This window comes from Suncus etruscus, chromosome 4 (genome assembly GCF_024139225.1).
Source record: "Suncus etruscus isolate mSunEtr1 chromosome 4, mSunEtr1.pri.cur, whole genome shotgun sequence".
In the NCBI taxonomy this organism is placed as follows: domain Eukaryota; kingdom Metazoa; phylum Chordata; class Mammalia; order Eulipotyphla; family Soricidae; genus Suncus; species Suncus etruscus.
Genome location: NC_064851.1, coordinates 6,334,776 through 6,362,751, shown reverse-complemented (window position 1 = coordinate 6,362,751; position 27,976 = coordinate 6,334,776). Strand labels below are relative to the sequence as shown.

Here is a 27,976-nt window from a genome sequence, read left to right as displayed (position 1 = left end):
ATATTCTGTGGCCTAAATGACAGCATGGTAGAAGGGCATTTGCCTTGCACACTGTGGACTCCGGATGGACCTAGGTTTGATCTCCTATATCCCATATGGTCCTGCCAGGAGCAATTTCTGATTGCAGAGCCAGAAGTAACCCCTGAGTGCCACTAGGTGTGGCTCAAAAACAAAAAATACAAACAAACAAACAAACAAAACCAGAGTATTCCACCCCAAAAGCCCCAGGACAGACAAGGAGGATGGAAGGAGGAGTCAATCCATGGACTTTTAGGAGACAGGCTGAGGACTATTGCTGGGGCCTATTGCAATAGAAGGCAGCAATGGGGCAAACACCAAGATGAGGAAAGGTCTGGGTGTGGAGACCCCAAGTGTGGCCAAGTTCCCTGAGGCAGGTTTGTTTTGAAGCAGCCTAAACTGTCTGTCACCTTACACCCCTAGATCCAAGTGTGGCACTGGAGGACAAGGAGAGGGCATCAGAGGTAGGGCAGCTGTCCAGCCTAAGTTCGATCTCTAGCATCTCAGGGTGAACCCCCAAAACCCTAAATATCCCCTGACACAGCTCTTTTGTTATTTTGTTTTGGGGCCACACTCAGTGGTGCTCAGGGTTTCCTCCTGGCTCTGCTCTCAGAAATCACTCTGGGGATGGAGTGACAGTACAACAGTAGGGCATTGCCTTGCACACAGCCAATCCAGAATGGACCTGGCGTCAATCCCCAGCATCCCGTATGATCCCCTGAGACTGCCAGGAGCGATTTCTGAGTGCAGAGCCAGGAGTAAGCCCTGAACAACTCCAAGTGTGCCAAAAACGAGAACAAAAAATTACTCCGAGAAGACTCAGGGGACCATATGCGGTGCCAGGGATTGAACCTATGTTAGCCAGGTACAAGGCAAGTGCCCTCCTCATTGTGCTATTGTTCCAGTCCCAGCTTCCCTTCTTTAAGGAATAACTTGATTAAGGTCCGAGGCTGCCCAGCATCCTTCCTTTCTTTCCTGCTTCTCCCAACACGCATCTGCATCTCCCTGTTCTCTGGATCCTCCCTGGGCTTTACCCAGGTGAGGAAGGAGGGTCCAGGAAAACCTGGGTAATGGAGGGAACAAAGCTGGGGGGCTGCAGCATGTCCTCTCTTTAGGACCCCTGTCCCTAGCAAACACCCGCACCCTTCTTGGGTCTCTGCACCAAGGGAATGAATGGTGTTGGCTCAGCAGAGAGTGCTGCCTCTGCAATTTCTGGGGTGCTTTGCAGTCTCGCTCAAGCCCTCTAGGTCCAACCCAGATCTGGCCACTTGCTAGTTTGGGGGAGTGGAGTTCCTGACCCTAACAATTAAGCTGAAGGTCCTGTCTTTTCCTTCCTTCCTTCCTTCCTTCCTTCCTTCCTTCCTTCCTTCCTTCCTTCCTTCCTTCCTTCCTTCCTTCCTTCCTTCCTTCCTTCCTTCCTTCCTTCCTTCCTTCCTTCCTTCCTTCCTTCCTTCCTTCCTTCCTTCCTTCCTTCCTTCTTCTATCCCTAGCCTGCTAGGCAACCCAAGGGCTTTGGAACTGTCTCCACAATGCCCTAAATTTTGGAATCTGTGTATTGTCAGTTTTCCCTGCAATTCACACACACACTCACACACACACACACACACACACACACACACACACACACACACATTCCCACTCCTGCAGAAGGCTCTGCGGGTGAATGTAGATGGACCCACATCCACGCGATGCTTTTTACCACAGTGGGATTCACGCACTCAGAGCTGTGCTTGTGCTCGGGCCCCATGTCAGCCTGTTGGGGAGCCAGTTCTGTGCCAGCTCTGCTGTGCCTCCGGGCTCCAGGCAACCGCGGGGCTTTGGAATTGTTCCCAAGTGTTTCCACAAAGAGCCGCAGGCAGCCTGCCGAGCGTGGAGTGTGCGTGTTCCGCCGAGACCCGCGTCTTTCCATCCAAAATGATGATTCATGCCTGAACAATAATACCCCATTGTCTGGCTGGACCCCGAAAAGCCATCTTGGGGGGGGGGACTTTCATGCTCAAACCACAGGGATATGAGCTGCTCTAAATGTCTGTCATCCGGTTTGGAGTGACATCACCCCAATGTTTGATCATCTTTGGAGCAGCTCCCTCTTAACGCACACCCACGGCTGAACAGACAGAGGGACTGGGGCATCTGCACAGGTGGGTGTTCTTGAGCCAGAGGCCCCCCAGGAGAGAAGCGAGGGTGTTTTCAGATCCCACCAACTCGCATCTCCTCCTTTCTGGGACCTTCCCCAGGCCCGAGTGCCACCCCCCAAAACAAAAATGTTCATACACCCAACCCTATCTCAGGGTACACCATCTGTAGTGTTGGCCCCGCCATGTCATCGCTGGCTCCCTCTTCGCTCCTAATTGTTCTAGATGCTTCCTCGAAGCCCAGGAGACTCGTCTCCACACCAACCACCTCAAGATCTTCCACAAACACAAGCCACGTGATTCCCTTGCCTACTCTACTTGCCTAGCCATCAGTCTCTCTGCTGGGTTGTGCTAGCAGAATGGGGTGTGGCACCCTCCCTTCCTCCTCCCGCTCCCCTCTTCTGGGGGTTCATCTTGCTCCTGTCCCCCCCCCTATGGGTCTCCTTCCTGTTCCCAAGCACACCCAGGTCCTATGAGCCTCAGCTCAACCACCCTAACCTTACCTCCTAGAACTTTCTACCCTCCTGCTTTTTCATGGTCTCGAGAGTCCATGATTATGATAAATACACTTGCTTCTTTCATTAGTCACTAGTTTACCACCTGCCTCCCATTAAAATAAAAAGGATGAGTTTGCCCTCCCCCGAGATGGGCACCATGCTACCCTCATAACTGATTCACTCCCAGAATCATTTACCGATTCCCAGTGAATGGTCTGTCACTCGCTGAGGGCAGATGTTACTCCTGGACACCATCGAGGGAATGTAAGTAGAAAAAACAACAAAACAAAACAAAAACAACGAAACAACCCCAGGGGCTCGAGGGACCCAGGCATCTCGCTGAGAATCTGATTCTCATCATCTCTAGGATTGAGGGGGCTTTCCAGGACCCCCAGAGTGATAAACTTGGTCCCATCTGCCTCTTCCTGTGTGGGCAGATGCCTGCTAACTTCGAGGGAAATTGCCTCCCACCAAGCTGCCTTGGGCAGGGAAGCCAGGCTGGATTGAGATCAGAGACAGAGTAAGGCAGGGAGGAAGGATAGCACAGTGGGGAGGGTGCTTGTCTTGCACACGACCCATCTGGGTTCCATCCCCAGCAACCCATTGGTCCCTAAGCACCACTAGGAGGGATTCCTGAGTGCAGAGCTGGAAGTAACCTCTGAGCACTGAGGGATGCATAACCCCCAAATAAATGCAGAAGGCATCCTTGGTGTTGGGGAGACAGCCACCCACTCTCCTCCATCTCTCTAGGCAGTGACAATATTGGAAATGTCTGAAAGTTTCCACTGTCTGGAAATCAGCGGGTGCCTATGTGAGGGGCAGAGAGATAGCATAGAGGGAGGGCACTTGTTCTGCACACAGCCTATCCTGGTTTGATCCCCAGCAACATCCCTGGTCCCAGTATCACTGAACACTGCCTTAAGAGGGGTAGGGTAGAAGCTGAGGTAAAAAGAAAAAATACAACGCTTGGGCCAGAGAAATAACACAGAGGTAGGGCATTTGCCTTGCACGCAGCTACCCAGGACAGATGGTGGTTCAAATCCCAGCATCCTATATGATCCCCCAAGCCTGCCACGAGTGATATCTGAGCACAGAGCCAGGAGTAACCCCTGAGCACCACCCAGTGTGACCCAAAACCCCCTCAAAAATATAACATTTATGGGGGTGGAGGAGGGAAATGGGGGACACTGGTGCCAGGTAAGTTGCACTGGTGAAGGGGGTGTACATTTTATGACTGAAACTCAACTACCAACATGTTGGTAACTATGGTACTTAAATAAATTATGTATTAAAAAAGGAAACCACTATTTATGGGAATTTTGCATGTGCTACAATGACTCCCCGTTTCATAGATGGGGAAACTGAGGCCCAGAGAGAGTGGTGAGCACTGTAAGTGGCTGAGAATCTCCTCTTCCTTCCAATGCAGCTGAGACCCGTGACCTGACACTCTGGCATGGCAGGCAGTCAACACTCCTGAGGGTACTCAGCCCCCAGAATCTTGGGGTCGTAAAGGGGAATCCAACCCATGCTATACTCACAGTAGGTCCCTGTTACAGGGCCTGAGTCGGGAGCTCAACAAACTCTCCTCTTTTTCTTGTTCACTTTCATTTTGGGGTTACACCTGGGAGAAATTCAGGGCTTACTCCTAACGCTGCACTCAGATATTACTCGTGGCAGGGCTTAAGGGACCCTATGCGGTGCCAGGGCTCGAACCCGGATCTGCTGCAGGCAAGACCATTGCCCTCCCTCCCCACCTGGCCCAGGAAACCTTCTCTTTAACCTCTGGCTTAGACATCAGCTGTATTATCTGGGCACACACGATCCAGGGGGAAAACGGTCTCCACTCTCTGAGGCCGCCTAGCACAGCTGTTCTTCCAAAAATGACCTGAAAACAGCTGCCAGAGTCTCAGATTGCCAGATGATCTGAGACCAGAGAGACGCCAGGAGTATTGTCACCAGCGGGGAGTGACGGGCCCAAGGTCATAGGTACACCTGGCCTGGAGCAGCTGGTCAGAGGAAGGTCAGCTGGTGGTGGATGCAGTCCTTGGAGGGGACCTGGACCTCACTCCCTAAGGGACTGGGAGGGCCAGAGTGATAGCACAGCAGGGAGGCCAACTACATCGATCCCCCAGTATACTTACTGTAGGGTTCCCTAAGTACAGTCAGGAGTGAACCCAGAATGTAGAGCCAGGAGTGAGCCCTGAGCACACAAGATGTGCTCCCCCAAAACTAAAATTAAGTCATCACTTGGAAGACCCACTTAGCCAGAGGTCCCCAATCTCATGGGGGCACATCATATAGAGTGACACCGTTGGGTACCAATGTCCAGTGTCTCCCTACCTCTGGGCAAGGCCCTGCCCAGCTGCTCCTGCCCTCCCGTGCAGGAGCCACCAGGATACAATCTCATAACATCTCTGGCTTCATAGGACAAAGGCACAAATGTCCCAACAGAGTATCTGGAGGCCTCTACTTCCTTCCTCGACCTTCAGAGAGGGTCCAAAGCCCACACTGTAGGGCTGGATTTCCAGGTCACTGCCTCCCTGCAAAGACACAGGCACACAGGGCTTTGGGGTGCCTAGTAGATGAGGTCCCCATTTCTTAGTTCCTGCCTCTCAGATCCCAGAAGCCTAGAGAGTGGGAAGCCGGCAGGTGTGGTCCTGTAGGCCCAGGACTGGGCTGGAGGGAATGGTGCTAAGCTCTGTTCTGATTTTGCCTTGCCCCTCTGCACCATTGGTGGGGAGGGGGGTCTGGGGGGAATCTTGGAGCCAGAAGAAGGACCTTCCTCTGCCACCAACACCCAGAGGCCTCTACAGGCAGTCTGGAGCGTATACCAGGAAGAAACCTCTTGTGGGACCCAGGAGCTAGAGGGGTAGTGGAAAGGTGTTTTATTGGGGGTAAACCACACCCGTCGGTGCTCAGGGATTACTCCTGGCAGGCTCAGGGGACCATATGTAAAGCAAACGCCGTCCCAGCTGTGCTCTAGCTCCAGCCCCGAGGACAGGATTTTTCGGTGGAATTTTTCAAAGCAAAGTTAATGGGGGGGCACTAAAATAGGTCTATGTTTTCATGGGCGAAGACTCAGAGATGGACTGATGGACCCGCATCATCCAGCTACTTCCTATGTATGCCATGGACTCAGGTCGCAGAGGACTGGAGACTCCGCAGTCTGGGGGGCCTGCAGGGATGTGTCACTGGCAGGTGGCAGCGGATCTCTCATCTCCTGCCCCCCACGCTGGGGTCGCCTCCCTCCTGCAGCCCACCAGGGCCTGGCTCACTAACTCTTGTCCAACGAGGCCCCCGCCCAGTCCCCCAGGGTCTCAGTTTCCTCTTTGTGATGGGTCCAGCCGCAGCCAGCTAGCCACTCCCGTAGCTGAACCCGACTTGGGGGGACAGGTTGTGGGCGCAGAGCGCATCTTGAGTATGTGGGGTGCACCCCTCCGGGTGAACCCCAAATCTCGCCTCCCTCCCCAGGATGCAGCCCCCCTCCTGGCTCAATGAGACTCGAGGGGGGGGCTTCCCCAGCTCTTCGCTACCACCCTGATAGGGGTGGGGGGCTCCCCTCCTGCCTGGCCTGGGAGTCGGGCGTGAAAGAGGGAGCGGGGCTGGGCCAGGCCTGGCCCTGGGGAGCCTGCGGGGCGGGGCGGCCGCGCCTCTTTCCTCCCCTCCCCGCCTCTCCCCTTCCTCTCCCCTTCCCTCCCCTCCCTTCCCGCCGCCTGCTCCTCCCGCAGCCCCGGCTCAGAACGGCGGCAGCAGCGGCCGTGCCAACAGCTCCGGCTCCGGCTCCGCGCGCTCCTCCCGGGCCCTCGCGCCCCGGACCCCGTCGCCTCGCCTCGCCTAGCCGGGGGGCCCTCGGGCAGCCCCCGCCGCCCGCCTTCAACGCTGAAGTTCCTAGCCGTGCTGCTGGCCGCGGGCATGCTGGCGTTCCTGGGTGCCGTCATCTGCATCATCGCCAGCGTGCCCCTGGCGGCCAGCCCGGCGCGGGCGCTGCCCGGCGGCCACGGGGACAACGTCTCCACCGCGTCCCCGGGCCCGCAACGCAGCCTGAGCGCCCTGCACGGCGCGGGGGGCTCGGCCCGGCCACCGCCGTTGCCAGGAGCGCCCGAAGCCAGCGCGCACCCGCTGCCGCCCTTGCCGCTGTTCAGCCGCTTCTTGTGCACGCCGCTGGCCGCCGCCTGCCCGTCGTCGGGGGACGCCCAGCCCGGGGACGGCCAGCCCGGGGTCGGGGAGCGCGAGGAGCTGCTGCTGCTGCAGAGCACGGCGGAGCAGCTGCGCCAGACGGCCCTGCAGCAGGAGGCGCGCATCCGAGCCGACCGGGACACCATCCGCGAGCTCACCGGCAAGCTGGGCCGCTGCGAGAGCGGCCTGCCCCGGGGCTTGCAGGGCAACGGGCCCCGCCGGGACACCATGGCCGACGGCTCCTGGGACTCGCCCGCGCTGCTGCTGGAGCTGGAAGATGCCGTGCGCGCCCTGCGGGACCGCCTGGAGCGCCTGGAGGTGAGCGCCGTCGGGGGTGTGGCTGGGTTGGGGCCCCGTGTGCTGCGAGATCCCGGGGTCCCCCCCCCGCGGGGAAAGGTTCTCCTACTCCCCACTCATCTGCACCTCGGGTGTCAGGCGAGGCAGGGCCACGAGTTCGATTCCCGGCCCCTCTCCCCATGGCGCGTCTCCCCACGCGCGCACTTGCGCTTGAGACCCAGACCCGTCGTTTCTTTTTTGTTGGGTTTTGGACCACACCCGGTGGCGCTCAGGGGGTTACTCCTTGGCTATGCGCTCAGAAATCGCTTCTGGCTTTGGGAGGCCCCATGGGACGCCAGGGGAATAGAACCCAGGTCCGTCCTAGGCTAGCAAGTGCAAGGCAGACGCCCTACCGCTTGCGCCACCGCTCCGGCCCCACTGAGACCCGTCGTTTCTTTTGGAGTGGGGACCGGGACCTCCGTGAATGCCCCTTTCATTCCCTTTTCTTCTTCCAAATGCCCCCCCAAGTGGCGCTGGCCCCTCATGGGCACACTCACTTCCCCAAGGAGTGTTCGTCGAGGATCCCTATGTCATCCGCTTCTGCCAAGGTGGTGGAACAATTCGGGTGCCCTTACGCCACCCCCCTCCCGCACCCCTAGGTTTGACTTCATCCACACCCCACACTAGGATCACTGCCCACCGAGTTCTCCCCAGCTGCCAGCGGAAATGGAGGCGTGAGCACTGTGCACAGAGCTGGGTCACCTTCTGTACACATTCCTGGCTAAAGGGGGGTCTGATCTGCGGAGAATCAGCTCTGGGGTCCCATCGTCCGCTCCAGACCTCCCTGGGGGTCCTCCGGAGAGGGAGGGGACAGACCGAGCAAGCTGGACCTCCCAAACACTCCCAGTCACACACACCCCCCATTTTCAGGCTGCAGCAAAAGAGAGAAAGGAACATGATTGGATGGATGGAAATGGGGGAGAAAAAGGATGGGCTTCATCTGCCCCCCAAAACTCAGCAAAGGCGGAGGAGGAGATGCTGGAAGAAAACAAAGTCAGGATGCTCTCAGGGCCCTCTGCGTCCTGTCCTGGCTCAGCACAGGGATGTCCCTGGCCTCTTAAAGTCCACAATGCCAGGTCTGTGGGTAGGACTCAGAGGTAAAGGGCAGAGGCAGGAGAGGAGTGAGAGGTGAGAACACAGAAGGCCCCCAGAAGGCTGTTTCTGCACCTGTAAAATGGGGCTGCAGCCTCATTTTCTGGGGTACAAGTGGGTTGAGTGTATTCACCAGAAGGCCCAGTGCACAGACAAACGTCTAGCTCAATCCACCATCAGCTTTTATCATCAAGGCAACTTAAAAAAAAAAAAAAAAAAGGGCCTGGAGAGATCGTACAGCGGTGTTTGCCTTGCAAGCACCCTATCCAGGACCAAAGGTGGTTGGTTCGAATCCCGGTGTCCCATATGGTCCCCCGTGCCTGCCAGGAGCTATTTCTGAGCAGACAGCCAGAAGTAACCCCTGAGCAATGCCGGGTGTGGCCCAAAAACAAAAACAAAAACAAAACAAAACAAAACACACGGGTTGGAGTGATAGCACAGTGGGAAGGCATTTGCTTTGCAAGCAGCTGACCTGGGTTTGATCCTGGCATCCCATAGGGTCCCCCGAGCACCACCAGGAGTGAGTTTTGAGTGTGGAGCCAGGAATGAGCCCTGAGCACCATCAGGAGTAGCCCTAAAAAAAAAATAACAACAGAAAAATATACAGTCTAGGGTCCATGAAATAGTACAGCGGGTTAGGTAGGTGCTTGCCTTGCCTGTGACTGACCTGGCTTCGGTCCCCAGCATCCCAGATGGTCTCCCAAGCACTGCCAGGAGGGATACCTGGGCACAGAGCCAGGAGTTAGCCCTGAGCCCTGAGCCAGGAGTCAGCCCCAAGACAAAACACATAACAACAACAAAATGTGTCCCCACATTTACAAATGGAAACAAACACTCCGTTCAGGAACTAGAGTTTACGGATGTAAAAAAAAAAAAAAAAAAAAAAAAAAAGGAAGAAAGCAAGAAGGTTCTTACTCGCCAATTTTGACTCTGGCCGCAGGCCCAGATGCCACCAGGATTGCTCACCCCCAGCCGAGCTGCCTGGAACCCACACATTTGGCAAGTGGGGTTCCCCTCTGGGTAATCCGCTGAGGTTGGGGGATCCTGGTGTCTGGGAAGTAAGGTACTGCGTGGGGTCTCCCCATGCCTACATTAGTGCTCTGAGACAAACAGTCTGGGGTCCCCACCTGCCTTCCGAATCTGGCAGAGTTCCTTGGGGTTGGGGGGACCTGAGCTCTGCAATCTGTAATTTTATGTATCATTTTTTTAATTTAAATTTTATTATTTGTTTACTTTGGAGTTTGTGGCCACACCCTGCAGATCTCAGGGGTTACTACTATTCCTGGCTTTGCACTCAGAAATTATCCCTGGCAAGCTCGGAGAACCATATAGGATGCTGGGGATTGAATCGAGGTCAACTGTGTGCAAGGCAATTGCCTTTCCTGCTGTCCTATCTCTCTGGTCCTACATGCATCCTTTACTATTACTTTTTTTGACGGGGAGCCACACCTGGCAGTTCTCAGTGGTCATGTCTGGCTCTGCACTCAGGAATCGCTCCTAGTGGGACCATAGTGGGTGCTGAGGATCGACCTAGAGTAAGGCATAAGGCAAACGCCCTCCCCACTTTGCTACCTCTCTGGCCCCCTGCACTCTTTTCTAAAAATATGTCATAGGGACCCTGCTCTGCAGTCTTGGGACCATGAGAACCACACCAGGACAGTGGTGGGGTGGAGCCCAGACTTTACCCACACTGGGGTGCATCCTACTCCATGACTGGCCTCCCCTGCCTATCCCATGCAGCCCCCAATATCATTCAATACCCCCTCAGAGGGTGTCCACAGATTCTCAAGCCTACTTCTTATCTCAGTATCTTGGAGCTTCCCTGGAGTCCAAACCCCTTTCTCTGTTCCAGGCCCCCATTTCAGATCAGGGCTCATCTCCCTCAGTCTGGAATACCCCCATCATGCACCCCCATTTCTCATCTAAAGAGTCTTGTTGAGGATACCTCCTCCCAGAGGCCGCCCCTAATCACAAGTTGGCCCTGGTCTATCTCCCATCTATGTTCTTATCACCTCCACACACCCTCGCCCTCGCCCTCCTCCACCTGGCACCTCTCTGCCTTCGCCTCTTACCACCCCCAAGAAATAGGCTCCCAAAGGGGAGGAAGGTCTCACCCCCTCAGGTCTTGTAAGCAATTATCCCTTTCTCCGGGCTTCTATTGCTGCTGTGGGTTTTGTTTATTGAAAAATTGTCTGGGGGGCCCGGAGAGATAGCACAGCGGGTGTTTGCCTTGCAAGCAGCCGATCCAGGACCAAAGGTGGTTGGTTCGAATCCCGGTGTCCCATATGGTCCCCTGTGCCTGCCAGGAGCTATTTCTGAGCAGACAGCCAGGAGTAACCCCTGAGCATCGCCAAGTGTGGCCCAAAAACCAAAAAAAAAAAAAAAAAAAAAGAAAGAAAGAAAGAAAAATCGTCTGGGGATGGGAGGGTTGGGGAAACTCAGAGAGCTGAGCACAGGCTTTTCTCTCCAGAAATCCAAGTTCGATCCTCAGTGCAACATGGTCCCTGAGCACCATGAGAGTGACTCCCTGAGCGCTGAAGCAGGAGTAACCACTGAATACTAGGTGTGGCCAAAAGACAAACACACACACACACACACACACACACACACAGTTGGGATGGAGGGAAAAGGATCTAGAATATGATTTAGCACACAAGCTTGGTGTGAAACCCTGGATTTGGTCCCCGGCACCACAAAAAGATTAATAAAGAAAAATTTTGTTGCTGTTTTTTGGGCCACACTTGGCGGTGCTCAGTGTTTACTCCTGTCTTCACTCAGAAATCATTCCTGGCAGGCTCAGGGGACCATATGAGATGCCGGGGATCAAACCCAGGTGGGCCGTGTGCAAGACAAACACCCTCCCTGCTGTGCTATAGCTCTAGCCCTGAACAGAAATTTTTCAAAAGCAAAAAGCCCTGTTGAATTCTTCCCTTCCAGCCAGCTGCAGGTCTTTCGGTGCAGATCCAGCGTGGGTCGCTTCCAGGGCTGCCAGCCTCCCTAGTAACGGCATTTTAACAGCCCTGAGCTCTCTGGGGGCCCATCGCCTCGCCACCATCCATCAGCCCCTCTATGGCCTCCGTGGTTGGGGACTGTCGGCTAATTACTTTCCTGCCAAATACAGGGCGCCTTGTTGGTTTCTTTTGCGTCGGTGGCAGCTTTTCTGTGGCTGAATCCCAGGAGTTGGATTAGTGGGTCAGAAGAGGCGGGTTTGATGGCACCAGGGCCAGGAATGACTCTGTCAACGGGCCGGCCCATTTGTGCCCCGTGTACAAGGCTGCGGCTGTGCTAACACAACCTGTGCATGGAAGGAAACGTCAAGATTGATTTAAGCAACCAGTGTGTGACATTCGCAGCATCCCGAACCCCAGCTTGGCAAGCTGGTCACGTCCCCCCAATGCCAGTGGGAGCCACAGCCAAGAACAACTAATGAGGCTCACACCAAGGTCCCCTGACTCGGGGGCACTAATAGTCCCAAATCTCACTGTGAAAATAATTAGAGCCCCCTGCTTGCAGAGCGCTTAGCATGTGTGAGTCAGACACCGTCATGGGCTCGTTTAATCCTCAGAAACACTCAGAAGTGCTTCATCCTACTAACGAGGGAAGAAAGAACAAGGTACAGAGAGATTAAGGGCCTGGTTCAGGGGCTGAGCAATAGTACAGGAGGGAGGGTGTTGGCCTGGTAGGAGAGTGATCTGGGTTTGATCCCCGGCACCCCATAGAGTCCTCTGAGTCCAACCAGGAGTGATGCTGGAGATGAAAGCCAGGAGTAAACCATGAGTGGAAGGAAAGAAGGAAGGAAAGAAGGAAGAAGGAAGGAAGGAAGGAAGGAAGGAAGGAAGGAAGGAAGGAAGGAAGGAAGGAAGGAAGGAAGGAAGGAAGGAAGGAAGGAAGGAAGGGCCGGAGAGATAGCATGGAGGTAGGACATTTGCCTTGTATGCAGAAGGACGATGGTTGGAATCCTGGCATCCCATATGGTCCCCAGAGCCTGCCAGGACCGATTTCTGAGTTTAGAGCCAGGAGTAACCCCTGAGCACTGCCGGGTGTGACCCAAAAACCAACAAGAAAGAAAAAAAAAAACAGAAAAAAAAAAGCAAGAAGAGAGAAAAAAGATTGGCTTAAAGGCAGGGCATGGGATAGAACCCAGTGGGTTGGAGCTCACACTTTACAGGGAGGTGACCTGAGTTTGCTCCCTGGCACCTGAAGCACCTCCGTGGGGGAACCCTGAGCATCGTTCCAGAACCTCCCCACGCGGAACCTGCCCTCCGGAGAGCGCAGAGATCCCCAGGTTTTGTGCTGGCAGCTGCAGCCCAAGAACAGGGGCGGGAAGGGTCTCTCGAAAATTCCATCACTCGCAGGAGCTCCTGCCTCCAGCCCTGTACACCCTTGGAACCAGGTTGGGGCTCAGACACACCAGATTTCTTGTGCTGCTACAGGAATGCAGAAAGGATCTTGGTGCTCCCAAGCTGGATCCAGAGTCAGCAGGTCCCCTGCCGCCATTTCCCCTCTACAAAGCATCCCAGAGGGCCAGACACTCCCCCCACCCACACTCCCCTCCCAGCCTCTGGAACAGGAGTGTGTTGCAGAGTTCTGGCTTGTGACTTACGTCCCCATCCTCAGTTTCCCCGTCTGTTCAATTGGAAGGGTGGAAGGATGTTCCAAAGGACCCCATTTTGCTCTGTCACGCATCATGCATCCTGAGGCCTATCACCTCTACCACACACTCACCTCCCTCTGGTAGGTAAATGCCGCCAGTTCCATCTGTGAAGGACTCAGACATTAGTGAGACTCCCTCGGTGGATACACCCACAAAGGTATCCCCCCAAAATTCAGAATCCAATCACTTCCAATTCCCAGATGTTCATGTCTGACCCCCCTCAAAATCCACAGCCCCCAAGAGACTACATCAATGGCCTCTGTGTTTGGGTTTCAGGAAGCCCAACTCTATAACAGACACCTGGCGGCACTCAGGGGTTACTCCTGGCTCTGCCCTCAGGAATTGTTCCTGGGAGGCTGGGGACCCTATGGGATGCCAGGGATTGAACCCTGGTTGACAGCATTCCTTCCCCACTGTGCTACTGCTCCAGCCCCTGGGCTCCATCCAGGTCTTTGTGGGTAGATCCAGGCGTCGCATGCCGAAACCCCTGTGTTTATACACAGTCAGTTACAGCTTCCAGCAGTCCACGCAGCTGCTAGCGGGAGTTGGCACCAGGCATGTGGGGTGGTGCGGGGGTGCAACTCGCAGCCTCACGCCTCCGACGCTGGCCTCGTCTGCCAAGCCATCCCAGGGCCCCAAAACTGCGGAGGAGCCTGGGATCTCGCATTAGACTGATGGCGAGAAAGGCAGCCGTGAACATACAGGCAGCAACACTCCGCTTTAGGGAGACCTGGAGGCGGCATGCTCCCTTTTCCCTGTCTCCTCTCCGGCATGGAGAGGCCCAGTCCAGTGGGCGGCATCTCTTCCGTCCCTAAAGTGGCAGCCAGAGCAGTGCCCGCCCCTGGCCCCAGGCACCACCCACCAGTCTTGGTGAGGTCACCCTACAAACGCACCCATTCTGGTGGCACCTGGCAGCCTCCACGTTCTCCTTTTGCTTCTCCTCTGATGCGCAGCATTGAGCACCTTTTCTCGGCCACTTTTTGAGGCCTTGGGCTGTGGCAGGGACACTAGACAGGAGATTGGAGGTCCCCACAGAATAATGAGGTGGGGCACTCCCATGACCTGTTTTTGTTTTTGCTTTTGGGCCACACTTGGCTATGCTCAGCGGTTACTCCTGGCTCTGCACTCAGAAATCGCTTCTGGCAGGCTCGGGGGACCATATGGGATGCCAAGGATCAAACCTGGATCTGTCCCAGATCAGCCATGTGCAAGGCAAATGCCCTACAACTGTGCTATCACTCTGACCCCTGTTCTGTTTTGAATCTCCAAACATAGAGACACATTCTCAGCTCCTTTTCTTTTCTTTTCTTTTTTTTTTTTTTTTTTGGTTTTTGAGCCACACCCGGCGATGCTCAGGGGTTACTCCTGGCTGTCTGCTCAGAAATAGCTCCTGGCAGGCACGGGGGACCATATGGGACACCGGGATTCGAACCAACCACCTTTGGTCCTGGATCGGCTGCTTGCAAGGCAAACGCTGCTGTGCTATCTCTCTGGGCCCTCTCAGCTCCTTTTCATAATGAAGGAAATCGAGTAGTCCCAAAAATCTGAGGGCATGAGTGCAACCCCAAAGAAGCCCACCTTCCTTCCCTTCCTTTCCTCCTTCTTGGGATGTCTCTCTGGGCTCAGGCGCCAGGGAAACTGCCATCTGGAGGCTTAGCTGGCATTTGGCCGAAAGGGCGGGTGCAGAAAGAGTGTTCTTGGCAGCGGGAACAGCACATGCGGAGGCTCAGCAGTGCGGAACTGGGGGGACAGATGGGGCTCTGACAAGGAGGTACAGACTGCAGACAGGAGGGCCCCAAACCACGATGACCGATGGGGTCAGACAGGGCCAGTCAGGCTAGAGAGATGGGGCAACGGGTAGCACAAGCGCCTTGTGCGTGGCTGACACTGTTTTGATTCCCAGCACTACCTGGGTCCCCTGAGTCCCACCAGGAGTGATCTCTGAGCCTGGACAAAGCCCTCAGCACTGATCTGATGCATGTGATCTTAAAAAAAAAAAAAAAAAAGCAAAGAAGAGGCCGGAGCGATGGCACAGCGGTAGGGTGTTTGCCTTGCATGCAGCCGATCCAGGTGGTTTGAATCCCAGTATCCCATATGGTCTCTGTGCCTACCAGGAGTGATTTCTGAGCACAGATCCAGGAGTAACCTGAGTGCCGCTGAGTGTGACCCCCCAAAACAAACAAACAAACAAACAAAGGCAGAAAAATAATTTAATGTTGGACACATCACCTTTGGAACATTCTAGCTTCACCCTGAGTAATGAAATTCACAGTCTCTTCTGAGCCTTTTCTCTCCAAACGTTTTCTCCAGTATGGCAGGTCTTGAACAAGGCCAAGGGCAGGGTGTCCTCATTCAAAACCAGAGACACCGCACAGGGAAAAGTGTTGGCCTGGCATGCAGGTGACCCAAGTTTGATCCTCAGCACCCCACATGTGGTCCTGCCAGCACTGCTATGAAGGATCCCTGAGCACAGAGCAGGGAGGAAGCCCTAAACAACCATGGAGTGTGGCCCCCAAACTAAGCAGAAACTCAAAGTGCCATTCCTACATGTCTGTGAGCATATTTATTCCTCTCTCTAGTGCTTGAAAACAATGTTCTTATCACACCCTTTGTGCAATGGGGAAACTGAGGCAGGGCACCCTCATCTAACCATGCCACTCAGCTGGTGGTGTGGGGTGTGAGTATGATATCTAAGGACCCAGGGGAGAGATAAGACTTGACTGTGACTTTTTTTTGTTTGTTTGTTTTAGGGCCACACCTGGTGACGCTCAGGGGTTACTCCTGGCCATACGCTCAGAGGTCGCTCCTGGCTTGGGGGACCATATGGGACGCTGGGGGATCGAACCGCAGTCCGTCCTAGGCTAGCGCTAGTGAGGCAGACACTTTACCTCTAGCGCCACCACACTGGCCCCTTCACTCTGACTTTCTAAGGGGGCAGAGACCCTCTGGAGAGAGGCACTTGCTGCCCTGGGTGAGGAAGGAGAGCTACCTGAATCCCCACATTCTGCACCTCACCCTCTCCTCCTTGCTGTGCCTGGGGCTGATCTTCCAGCAGTGCTCATGTGCTTGTAGGACCCCTCAGTGATGACAGTCCCCCCAAAATAAGCTGCCCTCGGTTTTTTGGGGGGGTTTTTTTGGGTCACACTGGCAATGCTCGGGGGTTACTCCTGGCTCTGTGCTCAAAAATCGCTCCTGGCAGGCTCGGGGGACCATATGGGATGCCGGGATTCGAACCGCCGTCCTTCTGCATGGAAGGCAAACGCCTTTACCTCCATGCTATTTCTTCGGCCCTTGTTTTTTGTTTTGTTTTTGTTTTTGTTTTTTTGGAGACTTGAGATTACTCTCAGGGGTTACACCGGGCTACACACTCAGAAATGACTCCTGGCTTGGGGGACCATATAGGACACCGGGGGATTGAACCTCGGTCTATCCTAGGTCAGCCACATGCAAGGCAAATGCCCTACTGCTGCGCCACCGCTCCGGTCCCCCACTACATTTCCTTGAGCTGGTCCCCGAGGTGGCAGAATTTTCTCCTTTTAGAGGCGACTGCACTGGGACCCTGGCTTTGCAACTTTGAAGCTGTGTGACCTTAGGTGGGAGACTCGCCTTCTCTGAGCCTCCATTCTGTGGTCCATCAATGAATTCCTTGGATTTCTGGGTGTTGAGGGGTGTGTGGGATGCTTGCCTGGCATTTCCTTTCAGGTTTCTCTGGGACAAGGACTGCCGTGATGGTTCCCAATTCTCTGAGTTGGGCTAGAGCCAGAATTTCTTTCAAAACTCATCCTGGTGGGGGTTGGCGGGCTCTGAACCCCCATTTCTCTGCCTTATCAGGAGCTAAAAGGGGGGTGATGGAACCATCCTCCCACCACACCCCAATTAGGTTCGCCTGGCTCAGCCGCCCACGCACCGCCCGCACGCAACAGATGGGAAAGTGAGGTGGTCGGAGTCATGTTTGACTGATTCAGACTTGGGGTGGTGAGCAGGGAAGGGCCCTCACGATCAATCCGGAGAGGCCCCCTCTCCGCCTCCCTCTTCCTGTCCCAGAACTTGGTAGCTCTCACAAAAGAACAGCTTGTACGCTCCCTCCTGCAGCCCCGACAAGAGGCAATGCGTAATATTTTCCGGCCCTTCCTTCCTGGCAGCATGGGGCACCTCATCTTCTTTTTTCTTTTTTTGGTTTTTGGTTTTTGGGCCACACCCGGCGGTGCTCAGGGGTTACTCCTGGCTGTCTGCTCAGAAATAGCTCCTGGCAGGCATGGGGGACTATATGGGACACCGGGATTCGAACCAACCACCTTTGGTCCTGGATCGGCTGCTTGCAAGGCAAACGCCGCTGTGCTATCTCTCCGGGCCCGCACCTCATCTTCTGGCCTGTGCCCCGGTATTTTAGGACTTTCCAAAGGACGCCTACCTCAGTTTCCCCCCACCTCACGCATTCCCCACGACGCATGTCCTGAGGGCTCCACAGTGGATTGTGGACGGGCCCAGCCTCACAAAGATGCACAGCACCCCTACCAAGACTTGGCCTAGCCCCTCCTGCACCAGGCTGGGACACGCTCAAAATGGGCCACTTTGTGGTCCTTCCCAAGGCTTCCAGGAAGTCCACACACGGTGAGTGGTGGCTCTGTCACAGAATGGACCATCGTGGTCTAGGGAAGGCCCTGGAGGTAGTGAGCCCCTGTTGGCTAAGATATGCAAGTCTCGGGGGCCTGGCGGTGGCACTAAAGGTAAGGTGCCTGCCTTGCCTGCGCTAGCCTTGGACGGACCGCGGTTCGATCCCCCGGTGTCCCATATGGTCCCCCAAGCCAGGAGCAACTTCTGAGCACATAGCCAGGAGTAACCCCTGAGCGTTACCGGGTGTGGCCCAAAAACCAAAAAAAAAAAAGATATGCAAGTCTCCTGTTTGCATTCTGCTACTTCCTCTCTTCCCATCTGTCTGGGGTATACAGATGGGCCCCGTCTGTTTCACAGAAAGGGAAACCAAGGCATTGTTTATAAACAGTGTCAGTGTCAGGGTGTATAGGACCCCCGGCAGTCAGAAAAAACCCTCTAATATAGCAGTGGTCAGTGGGCTAGTGAGCGGAAGTACTGAGATCTGGGTAAAGTACTGAAAACCAAAGTGCTGGGAGCCACGTGCTGAGTTCTGTCCAACCTGGGGCTCTGCTCTTGGGGTGGTTTTGTTTTCAGCATATCCTCAGGAGGGTTTGGGGAGCTGGACCCTGTGGCAGGGATGCCCCTGGCTCTAGGAGTTTGGGGGGGTAGCTGGAAGGAGTTTGGGAGACTGGATGAAAGGAATTTGGGGGTTCAGCTGGAGGGAGTTCAGGGATACTGGAAGGATGAGTGAGCTCTAAGAAACTCAGTAAACCCTGTACCCTAAAAGAAGCACCACACACACCCCATATTCTATCCGCTGGGGCAGGGGTTAGGGTGTGGGCAACACTCATGGCTTGTCCCATGAGCTGTGAGGAAGGTGCGGAGGAGTTGGGTTTGATTCAGTGTCCCCTTCATATCCTCCTAGAACCAATTCTGACACCTGCCCCTCAGCCCCTCTGCTGTACCCCAGGCCTAATGTCTGTACAGGCAGAAGGACTCCAGCTTTGTGCCCCCTGTGGGTCTTAAGCACCTGTCCTGAGTTGCCTTGCACCCTCCCTTAGGGCACTATGCAAGGCCCCTTTCATGTGCCCTCTTTTCTGCCCGTCCATAGCAGGAGCTGCCCACCCGTGGGAACTTCTCCACCGGCCCTGCACCAGCTGCACCCACTGCCCTACATGCCAAGATGGACGAGCTAGAGGGACACCTGCTGGGCAAAGTGTTGGCACTGGAAAAGGAGCGTGAGGCCCTGAGCCACAGCAGCCACCAGCAGCGCCAGGAGGTGGAGAAGGAGTTGGACGCGCTGCAGGGCCGAATAGCCGAGCTGGAACATGGTGAGTTGGGGGCGAACCCTCGGGGACACCCGATGCTAGGAGGAAAGGGAGATGGAGAGCTGCAGACCCCCAAGGAAGAGCAAGATGAGGGTCCCATGGCTGTGGTCACTGAGCACTTTTCAGGTACAGGACTCGGCTAGTTTTTTTTTCCTTTTTATTTAAACAGTGATTTTTTTTTCTTTTTTGGGTCACACCCTATGATAACTCAGGGGTTACTCCTGGCTATGCACTCAGAAACCACTCTTTGCTTGGAGGACCATATGGAATGCCGGGGATCGAACCAAGGTTCATCCTGGGTCAGCCGTGCAATGCAAGTGCCCTACCACTGTGCTACTGCTCCAGCCTTAAGCAGTGATTATAAAATTGTTTGTGATGGAGCTTCAGTCTTACAATGTCCACCATCCTTCACGTTTCCTACCACCAATGCCCCAGTTTCCCCCCTTTCTCTCTCTTCCTTTGATTTCTTTTAGACACTGGTTTTCATGATTGTTAATAAAGGGATACCATGCATATCACTCTATCTCCACTCAACAAGCACTACTTGTTCAGAGTGACTATTTCCAACTGTCATTGCCATAGTGGACCCTTCTCAATCCTAACTGCACTGCCCTGCTATTTGTAGCAAGTTTCCTATCATGGACTGGCCTGTCTCTGGTCCCTATTATCTCTGGGTATTCAGACCATTTATGTTAATATCTTTTTTTTTTTTTTGTGGTTTTTGGGTCACACCCAGCAGCGCTCAGGGGTTATTCCTGGCTCCATGCTCAGAAATTGCTCCTGGCAGGCACGGGGGACCATATGGGACACCGGGATTCGAACTGATGACCTCCTGCATGAAAGGCAAACACCTTACCTCCATGCTATCTCTCCGGGCCCTGTTAATATCTTTTATGTTAATATCCCACAAATGAGTGGGATTATTCCCTGTCTCATCCTCTAACTCTTTTCATTCAGAATAATATCCATCCGTGTATAAAAAAAAAGTCACAACTTCATTTTTTTCTTAACCACTGCATAGTATTCCGTTGTGTAGATGTACCACAGTTTCTTTAAAAAAAAAATACAGTTTACAGTTTAAAGGGGCCAGAGAGATAGACAGAGAGATAGTGGTAGGACATTTGCCTTGCAAGCAGCGATCCAGGACAGATTGTGGTTTGAATCCCAGCATCCCATATGGTTCCCAGAGCCTGCCAGGAGCAATTTCTGAGCTCAGAGCCAGGAGTAACCCCTGAGCACCGCCAGGTGTGACCCAAAAAACAAAACAAAACAAATACAGTTCAAAGATACAGTATTTTTTGTTTTTGTTTTTGTTTTTTGGTTTTTTTTTTTTTTTTAGGTTTTTGGGCCGCACCCAGCGGTGCTCAGGGGTTACTCCTGGCTCTCTGCTCAGAAATAGCTCCTGGCAGGCACAGGGGACCATATGGGACACCGGGATTCGAACCAACCACCTTTGGTCCTGGATCGGCCGCTTGCAAGGCAAACGCCGCTGTGCTATCTCTCTGGGCCCAAGATACAGTTTTTTTAAACTTCTATAAAGATACAGTTTCTTTTTTTTTTTTTTGTTTTTGTTTTTGTTTTTGGTTTTTGGGCCACACCCGTTTGACGCTCAGGGGTTACTCCTGGCTATGTGCTCAGAAATCGCCCCTGGCTTGGGCGGACCATATGGGACGCCGGGGGATCGAACCGCGGTCCTGATCCTTGGCTAGCGTTTGCAAGGCAGACACCTTACTTCCAGCGCCACCTACCCGGCCCAAGATACAGTTTCTTTAGCCACTCATCTGTTCTGAGGCACTTCAGACGTTTCCAGATTCTGGCTATTGTAAATAGTGCTTTGATGAATGTAGGAATGCATCCGGCTTTTCTACATTGTGTTTTTTGGGTTCCTGGGGTATATCCCTAGGAATGGTGTTGCTGGATCATATGGAAGCTCAATTTCTAAGGTTGTTTTGTTTTTGTTTTTTTTTTTGAGGAATATTCATATTGTTTTCCAAAAAGGTGGACCAGTTAGCATTCCTACCAGCAGTGAATGAGAAGGACTCAGCTAGTTTTAACCTTCTCGGTGCCATTACTGCCATTTCATAGATGGGTCAACTGAGGCTCAAAGAGGTCCTGGGACAGGCCCAAGGTCACACAGCCAGTCCTAAGGAGTAAATCTAGGGGCTTAGTCAGGTCTGTGTGACTCGAGTCTAGGGTCCTAAGCACTATCATAGGGGTACACAGTGAACAGGACATGTGTGTACAGTGCCTCCATGGAATAGGGTGAGGACTCTGAGAAAGACGGAGTGGAGGGCAGTGTAGGGACAAGCCCCAGAGCCCGGGTCCTCACCACTGCTGTCCCTGGTGGCTCAGTGGCCTGTTGGTTCACTCCCTGGCCCAGTCCTGCAGCCCTTAGGCTTCAACTCTGGTGCCCAGTAAGGACCACACTCAGAAGGCGGAGACAGGCAGTGAATTTGGGGACCCTGAGCAGACTCAGGTACAGAAGCCATTCAGAGGAGGAAACCATGGCCGGAGCCCAAGCACTACAGAGAGTGCATGTCCTGGTGTGCAGCCACCAGGGTGCCAGGGATTGAACACCATCAGGAGTGATCCCTGAGTGCAGAGTCCTGAGCACTGCTGGGTTGGTCCAAAAGCTAAAAACTAAAAAAAGATTTAGGCTAGAAATGCGATCATCCCCAACCAGCCCGGCAGTGCCCAAGGGTTCCTCCTGGCTCTGCACTCATGAATCACTCCTGGCAGGCTTGGGGAACTATATGGGATGCTGGGAATTGAACCCAAGTCTGCCGCATGCAAGCAAATACCTTCTCTGCTGTGCTATTACTCTGGCCTGGGATGCTGCTTCTTGGCTAACCCAGTGGAGCATTGAACCCCTAATCCTCATGAAAAATGATTTCCCCCCTTGAGCCTCACACTCAAGGGGAAGAACTCTTGTACCCCACTTTCCTGGCTCTCCCAGGCCAAAGCAGTGATGCTGCCAAACTAGCCTGGCAAGCAACCTAGGAAACGGTTGGCCTGGGAACATCTCTGGTCCAGAGTCTCTGCACACAGCTTCTGCCACAGGAGCAACGGGGTGGATCAGAGCAGACTTGATGGCCTCCATGAGCCTGACTGACCCACCCATCACCCATCCAGGACCCTCGGCCTACAGCCCTCCAGATGCCTTTCAGATCAGCATCCCCATTCGCAACAACTACATGTATGGCCGCGTGCGGAAGGCACTGCCTGAGCTCTACGCCTTCACCATCTGCGTGTGGCTGCGTTCCCGCTCGGCTGGCATCGGCCAGGGCACCCCCTTCTCCTACTCAGTGCCAGGCCAGGCCAATGAGATTGTGCTTCTACAGACAGGTCGGGACCCCATGGAGCTGCTGATTAATGACAAGGTGAGGGGCTGGGATCGAACATTTCTCCTGGGTCCAGCAGATCCTCAGAAGACAGGGGGTTCAGTCAGTTTAGGTCCTGATAGCTAGGGGCTGGAGTGAAATGATAGCACAGCAGTGGGGGGATTGTCTTGCACTCAACCAACCCAGGATGGGCTCGGGTTCTATCCTTGGCATCCCATATGGTCCCCTGAGCCTGCCAGAAGCAGTTCCTGAATGCAGAGCAAGGAGTAGCCCCTGAGTGCCACCAGGTGTGGCCAAAAACAAAACAAAACAAAAAATCTTGCTAGCTGGTTACCTTGCACAGAACCTAGATCCAGCTTGCCGCAGCCCTGCATACAGTTCCCCAGGGTTGGACTTCAGCACCCTGGACAGCACCAGAGGTTTCTTCATCTCTGTCTTCTCCATACCTCCTTTTGCTGTGCTCCCATGGTTAGGCCTTGTAGGGGACCAGTCACACCTCCACTATCCTTTCCTCATGCTGGTCCACCCCCAGCAGCTGTCTCCCTCAGCAGCTTCTGCTCCAGGCTCCTGCCTGCTTCTCTCGTGTCTTTATTGTCCCTGAATTCAGCCCCTTCCAGATGGACAGACCCAGGGCATTGCTGGCACCAGCCAGACCCAGAGTCCCAGAGGCCAGAAAGGGGCCTGATGCAGCAAAGGCAGCAAGAGTGTTGCCTTTAGTCATGAGCTCAGGGAACTGGAGAGCTGAAAGTGCCCCCCACCCGGAGCCCCAAACCACAGGCAGAAAGAACCTTTCAGCTCACAGGCCAGCTCAGATCTGCCAGTCACGGTCCTCAGGGTGCTGGGAGGAAGGACAATCCCACCCCACCCCCGCCTCCATGGCCCAATGAGCTTAGGTGCTGGGGCCAGGGCCAGACACCTGCCCAGTGTCTGAGTCCCAGGGCAGGGAAGGAAGGACACCTCGCTGCCCGATCTTGGACACCACCTCCAGACCTTCTAACCAGATTTGGGGACCTGTGTCTAGGTGGCCCAGTTGCCCCTGAGCCTAAAGGACAGCAATTGGCACCACGTCTGCATTGCCTGGACCACCAGGGACGGCCTGTGGTCCGCCTACCTGGATGGGGAGCTGCGGGGTTCTGGCGAGAACCTGGCCGCCTGGCACCCCATCAAGCCCCACGGAATCCTTATCCTGGGCCAGGAGCAGGTAAGGCTGGGGTGAGAACTGGGGCTGGGTCCCTGAAGAGGAACCGGGGTAACATAGCAATCCCCAGGCCATTCAGCAGTGAGGTACACGGAGATTCCAGAGAACAGAAAAGTGCCAAAGAGAATCATGGAATCTTTAGGGCGGGACTCAGAGCTTTGGGGAGGAGCTAAAACCTTGGGGGGTAAATTGGAGGACGGGGGCCCGGAGAGATAGCACAGCGGCGTTTGCCTTGCAAGCAGCCGATCCAGGACCAAAGGTGGTTGGTTCAAATCCCGGTGTCCCATATGGTCCCCCGTGCCTGCCAGGAGCTATTTCTGAGCAGACAGCCAGGAGTAACCCCTGAGCAATGCCGGGTGTGACCCAAAAACCAAAAAAAAAAAAAAAAAAAAAAATTGGAGGACGGGTCTGAAACTATAGAGGCAGGGCTTTCACTGTGGGGTGTGGTTATATTTTTGGGGAGGGGCCTGAGGCTGTAGGTTGAGGGCGTGGCCTTGGACTGTAGGGTAGAACTTTAATAGTGGCGAGAAGCTAAGTTTTGGGGGCAGGGCCTGGGGTATAGAGGCGTGGCCTAAGTGTTGGGGCGGAGCCTAGGAGTGTAGAGGCGGAGACTAGGTCTTTAGGGGTGGGTCTGACCAGCCCCTGCCTGTCTTTTCTGCCCCTTCATACTGTCTTTTCTCTGCTGTTCTCTTGTCCCAGGATACTCTGGGCGGCCGGTTTGATGCCACTCAGGCCTTTGTGGGTGACATTGCCCAGTTTAACCTGTGGGACCACATCCTGACGCCTGCCCAGATCCAGGGTATCGCCAACTGCTCAGGGCCGCTGCTGGGCAATGCCCTCCCCTGGGAAGACAAGCTGGTGGAGGTCTTCGGGGGTGCAACCAAGAATGCCTTCAATGTCTGCAAAGGCACTGCCAAGGCTTGAGGGGCCATCTCTCCCAGGGGCCCCAAATCGGTGGCAGGGGGGACTTTGGGGGCATATTTCCTCCTCCTCTCTCCTTCCCTCCCCTCCCACCTGTACCTGCCCCTCCAGGATTCCCTGCCCTTCAGAGGCACCCCTAGGCCATATGGGAGGGGGTGGGCAGCTACAGTTGGAGGGCCTGGAAGTCTGGGGCATTTCTCCCTCCCCCCCTTATCTCTAGCCCTCTTGCTCTGTATCCTGTGGCTTGAGTATTTCTGTACCTGGCTCTGGACAGACCCTGTCCAGTTCTAGCCTGCAGTTGGGGACCAGACCCCAGGACATCACCCGTCACCCCCTGTGCCCACCCACAGCTGTGTCCCCCGAACCCCCCAGCCCAGACTGGGAACATATGAGAGGCCTCTTCTCTCAAAGGAAGGACCTGCAGTCACTTCCCCAGGTGAACTGTGGACCCCTGGTTAATAAGGGGCATTGTGGCAACAGGTGGCATCCGCCAGGCCTGTGCCCAGGCTCACAGCTGGCACCAGGGTCAGAGCATGGCCTGGCGAGGCACACTAGCCTCGCACACAGACAGCGAAACCCTCTTCTGTATGCCCTGATCTGGTGCCCACGCCAGGATAAGCACTTTCCCAAGAGCTGGCCCCACCGCATGATCTCATGGCTCCCCAACAGAGTGGAAGGATATCACACATGGGAGGTCATCCGGCCCGAACTGGGAAGAGTCAGAGAGGGCTGGTGTCACATAGGCTCCCACAGCACAGCAGGGGAGTCAGCACCCCAACCCAGGGCCCCCATGAACCATCTATCTGGCCCCATCCAGCGCTGTCCTTGAGTCTGGCCAACCTGAGAGAGCAGGTGTTTGAGGCCAGACACACCCCATCTGCCTTTCTAGAGCCCCCCCAGGAGGAGAGAAAGGGAAGATGTGGAGGGAATGGGGAGCAGAAGACAGAGGGATTCTCCCTGTCAGCCAAATACCAGGTGTGTCCCAGTGCCAGGCTAGGTGCCCTCTTCTTGCCCATGCCCATTCCCATGGCCACACACTCACGAACTTCACCCCAGAACCATAGGCAGGACCTGGGCTGGGGGCAGGGGCTCCTTCCAGCTTTCTTAGCTCCCGGATCTCTGTCTGTAACCCCAGAGCACAGGTAGCTTGGACCTCCTGACACCCCCAGCCCCTGCAAGAACCACAGCCAGAACTGTGCATTTCTGTTGCCCGGGTAAAAGCAAAATGATGTCAGCCTGGAACAGAGTCATGAGCCTCCATGACGTTTCATCTGCCGAAGGATGCTGGGGTTACCGCAGGGCACAGGACCCGAGTTCTGGGGATGCCAGGATCTAGGAGGCTGCTGTGACCATGTTTAAGGACATGGCTGTGGGAGGGACTGAGGAGAGGATAGGTGGGGAACTAGTTTGATCTTTGGGGTCCCCTACCCCAGCAATGCCCTAAGTCCTTTATCCTTGTTTGGTGATCAGCTCCTGCCTCTCCCTTGCCAGCCCTCCTGAGGCAAGAGGAAGCTGTGGGCATTGTGGGGGTGCAGACTCTCTAAGTTTGGGTCCCTTGAGAGAGGTCAGGGTCCCAGTTTCCTTCTAGGCAGTTCCTGGCCTCCCCTTCTCCCTCCACTGCCTGTCCTGGCCCATCCCTGCAGCTTGGGTGACTGCTTTGGTCCCCTCAAAATAGAAGGGCACTCAAGGGAACTCCTGAGGAAGTGAAAATCAGTCATGAAGCTGGATCCTGTGGGACACCCCTTTATGCTCAGTGCCCAGTGGCATGAACCCTCCATCGGCCCATTAGACAGAAGTGGGATGAAGGCCCAGAGTTGAACTTTAGTTAGGACCTCCGAGGAGCTTTCAGGGCTCCGAGGAACTCCTCCACTCTGTAGAATGGAGTTGGGTATCTTTGCTTTGGTCCCAAAGGAACCACCGAATTCTGCTCAGCATTTATAGCAGCTGGCAGGGAAGAGGCCCAGGCTGCTCCCTTTTATCCCCAGCAGGCAGGGCAGGGGGATACTCACATCTCCCCAAACCCTGCTTCCGGTCTTGCCCGGAGCAAGGTGCTCCCAGCTCATATCTGCCAGATCCCCACCACTGTGGGTCATGGTGCCCCACCCGTGTCCTGGGGGCGCCGACCCCCTTTCCCCGATCGTCCATGACCAGGGGCCACTGCCAGGGCAGGAAGGCGCCTGAGCCAATGGGTGCCCTGCGGGACTTGGGGAGACGACACCAAATTTCTGCTGTGTTTATCTGTCCCCTCCCACCCACAGGGACCCCTCACTCCCCTCCTATCAAGGTCTCTGCACCCTCTTTGCCTGACCAAACTGGGGTAGATGTTTCTCCCAGGGACAGGCCTGTGTTCCTTGCCCCTTCCCCCACATGCCTGTCTCCACAAGCTCCATGTGCGTCCCACCCCTTTGGGGAATGAAACCCTGGCTGAGCCGTGAGGGAACATGACAAGTTGGGGGACCCAACAACCATCCTTGTCCCCCGCGGCACCCTCCCTGCCCCCGATTTTGTATATACAGTGACATGCGGTGCGTGTGTGCGTGTCTGTGTGTGAGTGTGGTCTCTCATGGTTTTGTTACTTTTTCCGTTTTTGTAAATCTGAACGTTCCAAATAAACAAGAAGTTTACTGAGGCTCTTCTTGCAAGGTTGGGGGGCTATCTTGGAGGATAGGAATGAGGTATCCCCCAAGAAGGTGTCTCCCCCTTGTTCCCATACAACACACCCATCAGACTCTGCAGCCCAGAGAGCAGGCACACCCCACTTTCTGCAGGGACAGTGTAAGAAACCCAAATCCCACGTGCAAGGTGCCCCAGTTCTGCTACCTGTGCTTTGGCCTCATTCTTTACGCCCCATCCCCACTCTGTGCCCCAGTTCTGGGATTCAGGTCCTCGAGTGTTCCGGGAAGAATCAACCAGCCTGGATGACCCACCTGGACCCCACATGAGGCCTCCCTTAGGGTGCAGGGGAGAGGGGAGCAGGGAAGGAGGGAGGTTGGAGTGCTTTATCCCATCTCTTCTCTGGCATCTGCTCCAACTCCTGAAGCTCTTCTAGGGCCCCACTGACTGTCAGAGCTGTCAGGCCACTGCTACCTTATCCAGCCCACCCCACACCCCATGCCCACCCCAGTCCCCAGCCTCACTTTTCTGCTCACTGAGGGTACTGCTATCTTCTGCCAGATCTATTGGTGTCATCACAGCTCCTGGTAGAAATTGGTTCTTGGATCCTGGTCAGAGGCCAAGGGCCATGCCATCTAGATGAACCTACCCAGGGTTCCCCAAAGCTTCTCACACTTGCACAAATAATAAATAATCCCATGGAACAGTGCCTCAAAAAAGAACCAAGATGGGGCCCGGAGAGATAGCACAGCGGCATTTGCCTTGCAAGCAGCTGATCCAGGACCAAAGGTGGTTGGTTCGAATCCCGGTGTCCCATATGGTCCCCCGTGCTGCCAGGAGCTATTTCTGAGCAGACAGCCAGAAGTAACCCCTGAGCACCGCTGGGTGTGGCCCAAAAACCAAAAAAAAAAAAAAAATGGGGCCAGAGCAATAGCACAGTGGTAGGGCGTTTGCCTTGCACGCAGCTGATCCAGGATGGATGGCAGTTTGAACCCTGGCATCCATATGGTCCCCCAAGCCAGGAGCAATTTCTGAGCATATAGCCAGGAGTAACCCCTGAGAGTCACTGGCTAT

At 54.8% G+C, this 27,976-nt stretch overlaps 1 protein-coding gene across 1 annotated transcript; it reads left to right on the top strand.

Annotated features, from left to right (window-relative positions):
• The first annotated feature begins 340 nt into the window (after nucleotides 1-340).
• On the top strand, nucleotides 341-26,918 carry NPTXR (neuronal pentraxin receptor). Its single transcript, XM_049772475.1, has 10 exons — nucleotides 341-395; nucleotides 1,822-1,894; nucleotides 2,379-2,449; nucleotides 5,832-6,068; nucleotides 6,173-6,266; nucleotides 6,379-7,144; nucleotides 18,613-18,832; nucleotides 21,962-22,209; nucleotides 23,192-23,371; nucleotides 24,068-26,918. Exons 1-10 carry the CDS (start codon nucleotides 341-343, stop codon nucleotides 24,290-24,292), a joined length of 2,169 nt encoding a protein of 722 aa, XP_049628432.1. The 3' UTR covers nucleotides 24,293-26,918.
• The last annotated feature ends 1,058 nt before the right edge of the window (nucleotides 26,919-27,976 follow it).